This window comes from Rhipicephalus microplus, chromosome 8 (genome assembly GCF_043290135.1).
Source record: "Rhipicephalus microplus isolate Deutch F79 chromosome 8, USDA_Rmic, whole genome shotgun sequence".
NCBI classification, from domain to species: Eukaryota; Metazoa; Arthropoda; class Arachnida; order Ixodida; family Ixodidae; genus Rhipicephalus; species Rhipicephalus microplus.
In genome coordinates, this window is record NC_134707.1 from 3,730,650 (window position 1) to 3,742,759 (window position 12,110).

General features: G+C 43.6%; 1 protein-coding gene across 4 annotated transcripts in view; it reads right to left on the reverse strand.

Annotated features, from left to right (window-relative positions):
- LOC119163955 (uncharacterized) overlaps nucleotides 1-12,110 on the reverse strand; it is an 82,172-nt gene that overhangs the window by 12,792 nt on the left and 57,270 nt on the right. For all 4 annotated transcript variants that reach the window (XM_075870786.1, XM_075870787.1, XM_075870788.1 and 1 more), the window contains one exon: nucleotides 205-645. In XM_075870786.1, the coding sequence (XP_075726901.1) occupies nucleotides 205-645 (441 nt within the window). The remainder of the gene's footprint in view (nucleotides 1-204; nucleotides 646-12,110) is intronic.

The window sequence follows — 12,110 nt, forward strand, 5'->3', positions numbered from 1 at the left end:
GCATACAAATGTGCTAAGGTAGGCAGTTGCGGCATCGAAGAAGACATGACTACTTGTCAAAACGTTGGCTTGAGTGACAAATTATGCTTGAGGATTTTTCTTTTCTTTTTGTTATTAGTATCACGTGCATAATAATGCAGCAAGAATTTTCCCGAGATGAACTGAGCATGGCAGCCAATATGTACAATACAAAGACAGTCGCACCTGTTGGTGGTGGCACGTTCAACGATGCCAGAGTTGGTGGTGGCACCGAAGCCAGGTACTGCGGTAGTGGCAACAAGGTCCGTTTTGGTGGAGGCACCGGGAACATTGGTGGTGGCACGGACAGATTCGGCAGCTGCACAGCAGAGGGCGGTACTGGGCCGTACGCAGGCGGCGGCTTCACCGGAGCGATCGGTTGAATGTCATCACGCTCTATGCCCAGAAGCTTCAGGTCCATGTCTTCCTCTGTCATGGTGGCTTTAGGCACACCGGGAAGCAATGTAACCTTGGCCACAACTCCAGACTTCAGGGCCTGCTTGCGTGGAGCTTGCGTGACAGACACGGCTGGAGCCGGGGCAACAGCGGTTGTTGCTGTATTCACCGTGGCCGCAGTGGTTGTGGCTGTGTTCTCTTCGATGGTTGTAACTGGTGATTGTGCTGGAGCTGTTCAGCAGGACAGAAAGACATACCATCTTACCACGGTAATATTAGCAGAAACTTCTGGATTTTATACCTTAAAACCAAAATTATGAGGCCCGCTTTACCGGAGGGCTCCACCTAATTTTGACCATCTGGGGAAGTGCAGTGACAGTACACGAACTTCTACCTGTATGCCTCCATCAATACATTGTGGCCAAGATTGAACCTGAATCTTTCTGGTGAGCAGCCAATAACTGCAGCCACATGCTCCAAACTTCAAATGCCTTGAGTGAACTGAAGGAAAGTGTAAATTTCAGCGGTTATTTACTTTGTTAGATACAACATTAATGATAACAAACATTCCTGGTAACCGCCATTCATGACAAGCACATTTATTTACGTGCCAGTAATAGGGGGACACATTTTAATCCTACTTCATTAAATTATTATTTGTAGTGATGAAGCTTCAGCGCTATGCTTTTTAGAAGACATGTGATAACCTCACTGCCATGCATTGTAAACACCAGTAAATAGATGGAAAGAACATTTCAATGATATATAACATTTCTACAGTCCTCATTCTATCAAAACAAAGCAACACCAATGCAAGTAAGACTCTTTTACTCTCACAAATGTCACTTTATACAGTCTTAAGAAGGGGCCCCTTTAGACAATACAAGAACCAATTACGATAAACCTTTAGAATTTCTGGCTTTAGCTGGCTGCTACTAAAGTCACTAAAAACTGCAACAAAAAATTGCCTAATTTGAATTTGATCTTTTTCCTCAGCAATAAACATCAACTACACTGCAAGCACGAGAGCGGCATAAATAACTAGACAAAGAAAAGCCTGAAATAATGCAGACTTTTACTTTTATGCAACAGAGTACACTACTGGAGGTGTAGAATTCCTGAACTGAAAAATACATGCATCTCTTCATGTAAACTACATAGTTAATATTACCATACTACATTATAACAACTCATTATCTCAGTTGTGTTGCAATGCCTTTGTGTACATAAAACTGTTTCTACAAATTTGTGCAGCTTTTTCTAGAAGTGAACATTTAGTAATTTTTGTCACTAGATGCTTGTCTTTCAGTAATAGTGCTCATTCTAAGCTGCCATGTAGCTTGCCCACTTCTTTCACTGTTTCCTTTTCATTGCCCGACCTGCTTGGTCTTCAGACTGCAGTATGTACGTAAATAAATAAATAAATAAATTTCTACGGCTGACAGACTACAGAGGGTGTGCTAACAATACTAAGTACTACTTTGTTTACTAACAACAACAACAACATTTTAGAGCACTAAGCTGAAGATGACAAAGCGATGCACTCTTCTCTTAGTCACTCTGCATGTCCACTTCAATGCGGTGCAACGGCTCTCACCAGAAGCCATAATGTACCAACAAGTGCAATCTGCTAAGGCTCATTCCCACTTGTTACCAGCATCAGTCGCATGACCAATTGCTTGTGATGAACAAAAAGTGACACAAAGCTGATCACACCTGAAATTGTGGTCTATACGCATTGCAACACCAAATTCACGTTTGCTCACACTGCAATTGCCTCGCAAAATAAGCCAAGTAACTGTTCCTGCTCATCTGATTGCTCCAAAGGTTTTCGACAGCATTCATGTAACTGAAAAATCAAATTTGAAGTGTAAGGAGCGACGATCTGCGCTGTCAGAGGGAGAGAACACCGACACAGAGCACCACTTCCCCCAATGTTTATCTCGAAATAAACACAGTACATATTCACAACATGTGTTGTCCTAAGTCTGGAATGCGCAGTTGCATTCAAGGAACTCCTTAGATGATTGTTAAATTGAGGCTATGCAACTGCACCTATCGCCTGATTCTAAGATTTCATTAGCCTCAGTATTACTGATTTATCATGGCTTTTAACGACTACCAAACAGACGCAAAAGTCAGGAGTGTGACAACAATCAGGACAATGCATCACAAATCACCTGCTTGGAATAAGTCGGAATAAGTCCAAAATGACAGAATGAACATTTGTTAATTTTTTCCCTGTTTCTTCACTGATTCATAATTGCTGGTGCCTAATGGTTTCGAAGCTACTTTTTTTTTTACAGCTGTAAAAAAGATAAATGAACGGTGTTTCCAGAAAAGGCTGCTTCTGAAAAAGAGATCGTCCACTGCCGTGCGTCTGCAGGCGAAACTCTTTTAAGGCACAGGTCTTCTCACTAAGAATAATTTTAAGTGCCCATGTGAAAGCTGTACATGTCCATTTGCAGCTGGGTTGTTTATTATACCATTGTTATGATAATGAGCATTTGTCAATATTGAGCGAGGGGCCTTTGCCAGAATGTGCCCGACGTCTGGGTTGGTAACTAAGCCACTAAGTGAATGCTTACTTAAACATGCACATGGCCAACAAAACTACAAACCTTGTCCTGTGGCTAGAGAATACATGCATATTTTTATCAGTCCTTTCCCTGTCAGGAAGGACTAAAACACTTTTATACACAACATTACAGAACCGAACCATGTTGGTATGCAACATTGGCAAACTATGCAACAAAAAATGCTAGATGGAAGCTGTTCCGAAGTTTAGCCCTTACCTGACTTCATTCATATCACCATCTATTTGTAGGTGTAAAATGCAACACGAAACAGCTATGCATTTTAGCGTCATAGTTAAAAGGGCCACTAAACCACTTAGATGTCAAATTCAGTTGAGGTGTGTAAGAGTTGCACAAGTCTACAACAAACACGTAGGAGTGAAAAAGTTTTTTGAAATAGTGCCATAATAGTGCAGTAACGCGCGTTTCATAATCAAAGTGCAGCCATCGCTCGTTTCTTTACCACCCTTCGTTTGTCGGCTGGTCTCCTCTACCAAAGCCCGCTTACCTTTGTCACTGAGTGCCCCTATCAATCTCACATGATGTACGTCCTTCAAAGCGCCCTTTAAAACAACATCCACTTCTGGTTGCCTCGAATGTCAACTCCGTGTTTCTCGGCTAACGACTGTTGTTGCCATGCAGACCTGTGCTTCTACGAATTGTGCTGGCAGAGAACCCGTCTTATTCAAAGGATCGCCAACATGATGGACCCATACAGCGACATGCCATGCTAGAGCACCTCCGCTCATGCGCGAGTAACAGAATAGAAAGTTGGGCAAGTTGGTGTATATTCATATTAAAAGAAAAGCGGCGCACAAAAAGACGGAGACGAAGAAGAGAACCACACACAGCGCTGCATGCGCTGTGTGTGGTTCTAGAGACTCATGCACGAGTCTCTAGTTGAAGACTAACCAAAAGTTGTAGGCTTATCCAATCGCAGCATTGACTGATAATAATGTCACAAAGGCAACCAGTTGATGGTGCACACATCCCCGACAAAGCCGGAAACGTCAGGAGAGAAGGAATTTTTCAGCAGGAATTTGAGGCGTGCCCAAAGATTGTAGCATTGCCACGTGTGGCATTGTTGATTGTGACGGCATTCTGCACACAATGTACACGGTAACTTTAAATGTAACAAAGAATATCAGAGGTAATTTAGGGGCTCTGCCCTTTATACATGTTTTATAATTTGCACATTTGCTAAATCTCATTTTTTTATTGTGCTGCAGGTGAATGGCATTTTCAAAAAAGTTATTCAGCCCTTTAAATCTGAGGTCTTTTGGGCAGCTACATACCTTCAATTGTAAAAGCAAGGTAGCATTATATACTCATTTTACTTCATAAAACAATGATGCCGGAAATATACATGTGACACACATAAATAACAGAGCTAAACACCAGTATTATATTTCCTCATACAACCCTCATATATAACCCACACTGCCCCTTTTCAAGAACATTTTTCCGTTTTATAGTACAGGTTATACGTGAGAAAATATGGTATGTGTTCAAACAATGCATTGCACACTTTAATTCTCTATTGCACAGCCAACGAAACAACCAATCGACACGGTTTGTGGCTGCTGTCCCGTCTGAACTCGGGCTTGTGGTGGCTAAGCTTTTAAAAGTGTGTTTTGTTTCAAAATTTATTTTTCGAAGTAAAGGCTTATTGAATTATTGAAGTTCTATATGTTGACATCAGTTGATGAATTTTCTTTCTGCTATGCAACTTGAATGACAATCAATGTTCAAGCTCTTTCAATGAAAGTTTTGAAGATCTTGAACAACTCCATCATTCTGACACAAACGTTTTTCGTCTAATTATGGAAGTACAATAGTACAAAAGCACCAGCATCTAATTTACAGGCTTTGTTGCAGCATGCATCGTAAAAAAAAAGCTTTTAAAAGGCTATCGTAAAACTTCTGTTTAGCCTACTTTTGAGCAGACGGTAAATAAATCTATGAATGTGTCAAGCTGCTGAATTATCTTAAGCATGAACGGAGTAGCAGGAGGCCTATACTTGGGTGCTGAGCTTAATGTTATAGACAGCTGCACAGTCAAAACTGGCAAACCCTACTCGACAGTGCGTCTTGTTAAAACGTTGCATTGGCATAACTTAACTCCAGTTTTATAGTGACTGGCCTCGTGTGCCCATTGCAAGACCGTACCTCTATGCTCAACTTTTAAGCATTTAAGCATTATTAATTTATAAATCTGTGCATTCAGTTCAACTAACTATGCAAGAATGAACCGTTTGAAGGTTCATACTTGCATTTTAACGCGATAGAGTTATATCTTCTTCCGCAAAAACTTCGCCGTCAGCGTCGTTGGTTGTCAGTGAAAAATTCTCATTGCATCCTTCACCCGAAAATCGATCCCAGGCCGCCAGAACCACGAGATTTGTTGAAACTACTTTCAGGGAGGAGGAAAAAAAAAAACACCACTAAGTGAATGTATTTAGTCGAAAGAGTCTCATTAACGCATCACACATTGCATGGCAGAAGTATAGCATTGTGCCAGGCTTCAAAAGGTGTTGAGCAACGAGAGGGTGTTTTAAAGGCCCACCCATGACAAAGCATTCGGACATATTTAATCATTATGAGCACCAGAATCATCAACGAAGTGAACAGCTGCATTGGTTCGAACGAACGCAAATTATGAAATAGTGGGCACTTAAAAACGGTGCTTTCAATTGGCATTCCATGATACTTTGAAGCAGCTAATGTTACTCGCACAGCCATTTGTTCTCTTACAGCATGGTTGAGGCATGTACCGAGGACTGAAGCCGATCAGAAGACAATGCACACGATGACCGGTTATGCTATAGTGATTCACTATAGAAGGCCAAGTTCAAGCGTCCTCCAATTTATGCCCTTCTCCTTCACCAAATTCATAGCGATTTCACTTTATGGTCAAATTAGACAGGCTGGTACTTTTCCCCAAACTTCGCTCTTGGCAGAAAATTGTGAAAAGGTATAACACTGAACATTAACAATATTCTCACTTAGGTCGATTACTTGAGTTTAAGGCCCCAAAGTGATTCACACTGCGCGAGGTGCCATAGTTTGGTAACTGAGGTTACGATGCAATGAGATCAAACAATACAAGAGCATTGTGCCGACATCAAAATGTGACTGCCATGGCCAACATTTAACCTGCATCTTTTGAGTCAGCAGACGGGCATCTTTACCTCTTCAGATGCACGATTGCGTACACTACTTGTTTTTGCCATTTGCATCAACTAGGGGCTAAGATAGAGCGAGATAGATATCGAGCTTTGGACCAATTCAGCCTGCTGCATAATTTGGCTTCATTTAACAGTGTACTAATACATATGATCACTTTTTGCTGAAGGCAATACATGCCACTTCCTGCAAGACATGTAGAAAGTACAAATTTTTCTTTGCTCAAAATGGACATAACCTAAAAAAAATTTGCCCTACATTTCTAGCCTGAGATTTCATTTATTAATGTAAAAATAGAGTACCAGTGGCTTCAGGAAAACACACATTTTTAATTACAACTTAATAAGGATTACTTACTAAAACATACATTAACATATTTTGACATTTTTTGTTGCAATAAGTATTGAATGCTTTGAAGTAGCATATTTATTTGACATATCTACAGACAGTTCTTAATCGGTGGCATGTGAAAGGGTCAACCACAAACCACACCACTGGCATTCTCGTTCATAGCCATTAAATTTACCATTGTGACAATGCCAATGTAAGAGATTCTAGGGTCTGCATTGTTCAAAGCTGAGTGGACTCCCTCCAATGCTTTATATTCTATGACCCTAAGTGACACGAAATGGTCATAAGTTTTTTAAGAGGAGGAGTGATCAATTTGTGCGTCGCGTGGTCTCTCTTGCAAACATTTATTGCCCTAGGAACATGCTCCAAGAGTTGTGTATTCTTGCTAAATAATTTAATATTGACTTATTTATGTGAACGACATTTCATTTCAGCTTCAGGGTGCGAAGTTGGACCCTGACGCCACTGTGTAGGAAGCTTGGACACGTGAGGTTACAAATCTGGGACGCAAGAGGTGTAGCATCGTCGTTACACACAGGCGATCAAGCGTCCAGATGCCTTCAAAACTTGCTAAAATGCTCTAAAAAAATATTAGCATGTGCAGTATTAGAGATGGTTGGCAGCTTACCGTACAATGGCATCGACATCTTGTGATGCTTTGTGCAACCGTAACTAGAGGTGCGTTTGATTTTCAGGGGTGACTGTGACAAAAAAAATGTTTTGAAAAGTAAAATGCATTCAGAACTGTGCAACTGCCAAGAATTTGTAAAAGCAGAGAAGTCGAATAGAATAGGTATCTGACACAGCAACTTTGTGCTTGTCTGGTTTATCTAAACACCACCAGAAGGCCCTACATATCCCCACAACCCAGTATGCTAATGCAAAGCAGTGGGCGAATAAACTTAACTTCCCGAATGTCACTTTTGCAGGTTCGTGTGACTATGCAAAATACTTAATGAGGCAAGTTTGGCCCCTAAGGCAACATAATTTCCAGACGATGCTATCTTGGCTTGCCCGATGCAGCAGTGCAGCAAGGCACCGCTAGTTGCACATCAGTCTAAAGTAGTCTAGCATCACTAAAGCGGTCATTGCACTTCTTACGGTGATGTCAATGCCTGTCTTGATTACGAGAGGTCTCTTAGATCATGAGAATAATGATTCTGATGAACTTTGGAACCAAATTAGGATATATATTGAATGTTTCCTGTGTCAAAAACTTGTGTACTGAGGAAGCATACAGCAGGCTTTTAATAGTCTAAAATTTTGGTAACACCACCTTTTGAAGAAACATGAATATCGAGTGGTCCCAGAAGCTTGCACTAGCAACCATTCCATTTCTGCTAACATTCTTCATACAAACCAGCCACACGTAAAGGAAGGCGCTTCAGCTCCACCATCAAGAGTAGAATGCCAAAATGCAAAAGTGTAATTGAACCCCATTCGCATTCTCTTATCAATTGCTATCCTGGCTTTGCTTCACGATAAACACCTGTACTGAGCCGTCGGGAAATGAGCATCCATGCATTCAACATTAGCCTTTTCAAGTTATCCTAGAATGCCTACTGCAAGTACAATTGCAAAGCGCCCACTGTGCCATTATTCTTTCTTTTGTCAATTGAAGTACCCCCTACACGTCCTTAAATCGGCATGTGCGCATGTGTAAGGCTACATGTGCACTTGTGAAGCTGCACACTTTGTGGATGTTGATGATAGGCAGAGCCCTTTGTTTCATGTACCGAGACAAGGCACAAAAGAAACGAAAGGGACACCGCTGCTTCATTCCTTTTGTGCCTTGTCTCCGTGCTCTGCTTCACAAGTAAACACGAACTATCCACAGCTCGCCCAACTTTCTACGTTACAGAGCACTTTGTAATAGCTGGGCCTTTAAACCACTCACATGAGCACCTCACACGGTGCGACGCCTGGTGCGAATCCAAGCTTCTGCTTTACAATATTACATTCACTGAAAAGAATCCTCACAATACGCAACATTTCCTATGACTTTTATTTTTAAAACAATTTCAAGCGCTGGCATGACTCTGTCGTAGGACAGATGCTTGCCTTGCAGACGGCCTGGCTTCGATTCTCACTCAAATTGAAGATGTTCATTTATTTATTTGCATCTATCCCAATTTTTCCCTCAAAGCCAGTGATGTCAACACCGGAATTTCTGCGAAACAAGCTTTTCATTGTGTTGAGAAATTAACTTTTGATGTCTTCCAAGTAGCTGTTATGATACATGCAGTAAAAAAAAATATTATTTACAAAAAAATCTTTGTGAAATAGCTGAATGAATTCCGATGACAAATGACAGCAATTCCTGAAGGACAGAAATAATCTCCGGAAAGTGTCTTTGCAAGTGCAAACACGTTCTTCTAGGTCAACATATGCATGATAATTATTAAATCAGCAAGCCCAGATTAAAATACAAGACATGCAGTGTTAAAACAGTGCTCACCTTTGCAAAGGTAGGTAGCTCTATATGTAGGCGACAACTGTGGTGTTGTTCCTTCTTAGGTTGACCATTTCATTAAGTATGCCTTTACATCACATGCCCAAATTACGACTCAAGTAAAATAGCAGTGCCAGGTACTCAAGGACCTTGCAGCTAAACACCGACTCATATCTGCTCATACATTGCAGAGCACTTGTACTTTGCAGGGGCCTCCGTTTTAAACCAATTATAACTTGAGACTGTATAAAACCACATTTGCGAACATTGCTTCAATCACATAAAGCAAATATGCACATAAACTGTGGTGACAATTTTTTATTATGTTCATATCACTGCGATGAGAGTGTGGTGGAATATGTCACTACTATAATAAAAGGAGCAATCCACCATACCATGACGTCACAGAAAGACCGACATTTAAAGTCACCTTTACTCTGCGTGAATAAGACCAGTAATGTTTACAAATATGGTTTCAAACAGAGAATATGCTACTTATGAAAAAATATGCCTTGCAATTTATCCATGAGTTTAGCAGCATGAGTCATGTGCCCACAGCACTCTTTTTTAAACAAGACAGAGGAAATGAGATTACACTGGCATGACTACTGTTAAGGTGTCTTTTAAAAGAACGCACAACTCTGTATGATGTGAAGGTGTGAATGGCTACTCGAACCCAGAAGTGTGAATGTTCTTTTTTGTTATAAATGTGCTGCAGTGTTTTGCTTGCTGTCTTTTGTTTTGTACTGTATAATTATGTACTGTAAAATGAGCTGGGGTACGTTGTGGGGGTGCTGACAACCCCTGTAAAGTTGTTTGCGCCGTGTGGCGCACGTGTCTCGCCCCAAAGCCGCATTTTGGGTGACGACCGCCGGGCGATAGGTGGCATTGTGTTCACGTTGAGTACCACTTTTGGTAGAGTGGTAGCGCCGGCAGTGACCCCTGGCGGAAGCGAGCCTTGGTGGCGGGCGAGAGTTGAGAGAGTCTATTTTGCGCGTGGCGGTTGCCGCGAACGGTTGTCTCTAGCGTGGGTCCTCGACGCGGGGCACTGCGGGCCTGCGCGTCGGGGGCGCTCGTGGTAAGTCAAGCGTTGGCTATGCTGCCTTGGGTGTGTTATTGTGTGTTCGCCATGTTTTGGAGTGTATGAAATTTGTGTGTAAGGATGTCTTAGTGTGTTGATAACGACTGATGTGTCATTCGGCGGATGATATCATTGTTGTAAATTAGTTAAATAAATGTATGTTTGGTTTGTACCGACCCCGGCTGCTGTGCCTGTTCACTCCCAGAGCATGGCGAGGCACTCGCCTCGTAGAGACCCCACAACAGGAACAGCGATAAAAATCTATGCCTGCCACAAATACACATAAGGTCTCTCAATATTGCACTAAGTCACACAAGAAAGGGGGCACGCCACCGCAACGACAGTGGTCACGAAAATGCCCTTCTAATGCAGGTTTTCGTCCTGTTGTTCGCACCGTTGCTCCGCCTTGGCTTCCTGGGTAACCACCCGTTCCTCGACTATTGCCAAAGCGCGCCCGTCACGATTCAGTCGCTGGCCTGGAATGCCTTTTCACAAGAAACCCCGAGGATGCCGTTTCCGTCGGCCGCTCGCTTCTGCGTCTGGCAACACCGGGCTACTACAAGTGAGGGGCGTCAACATCGCCTACAAATAGCGGCACCAGACTCGAGCGCCTTGGGGCACGCCACCGCAACGACAGTGGTCACGAAAATGCCCTTCTTAATGCAGGTTTTCGTCCTGTTGTTCGCACCGTTGCTCCGCCTTGGCTTCCTGGGTAACCACCCGTTCCTCGACTATTGCCAAAGCGCGCCCGTCACGATTCAGTCGCTGGCCTGGAATGCCTTTTCACAAGAAACCCCGAGGATGCCGTTTCCGTCGGCCGCTCGCTTCTGCGTCTGGCAACACCGGGCTACTACAAGTGAGGGGCGTCAACATCGCCTACAAATAGCGGCACCAGACTCGAGCGCCTTGGGGCACGCCACCGCAACGACAGTGGTCACGAAAATGCCCTTCTTAATGCAGGTTTTCGTCCTGTTGTTCGCACCGTTACTCCGCCTTGGCTTCCTGGGTAACCACCCGTTCCTCGACTATTGCCAAAGCGCGCCCGTCACGATTCAGTCGCTGGCCTGGAATGCCTTTTCACAAGAAACCCCGAGGATGCCGTTTCCGTCGGCCGCTCACTTCTGCGTCTGGCAACACCGGGCTACTACAAGTGAGGGGCGTCAACATCGCCTACAAATAGCGGCACCAGACTCGAGCGCCTTGGGGCACGCCACCGCAACGACAGTGGTCACGAAAATGCCCTTCTTAATGCAGGTTTTCGTCCTGTTGTTCGCACCGTTGCTCCGCCTTGGCTTCCTGGGTAACCACCCGTTCCTCGACTATTGCCAAAGCGCGCCCGTCACGATTCAGTCGCTGGCCTGGAATGCCTTTTCACAAGAAACCCCGAGGATGCCGTTCCCGTCGGCCGCTCGCTTCTGTGTCTGGCAACACCGGGCTACTACAAGTGAGGGGCGTCAACATCGCCTACAAATAGCGGCACCAGACTCGAGCGCCTTGGGGCACGCCACCGCAACGACAGTGGTCACGAAAATGCCCTTCTTAATGCAGGTCAGTTACCTTCCAAACGCGGCCTGCGTGCGTTCTGGAAATCGCTGTCTTCTTGCAGTGTCGTGCCCCACTTGTGTTATTGGTACATGTAGGTTACTGTGTGAAATGTTGTGGTCTCTTTGTAACAATGCTCAGGCGGTAATTATGCTCCTATTGTTGTCGGGTGACGTCGAACTAAACCCAGGACCTGTTTCACCACCGACAATGGAAACCATTGCAAATGCAATATCCCGCATAGAAGCATCTCAAACCTCGGTCCTGACAGAACTTTCACTAATCCGAACATCCCAGTCTAGCATTGAGGCGCTCGTGACCACCCTCTCGTCTCGTGTTGACACCCTAGAAAAAATTGTGCAGTCGCCTCAGTCTAACGAAACAGGTCTAAAGGCAGACGTGAAGGACAGTTTTGCCAAACTTTCTGCGGAAATCAGGGTTCTTACAGATAAGTGTGATGATGCTGAAAATCGCCTACGTCGTTCTAACCTGCTTTTTTGTGGTATCC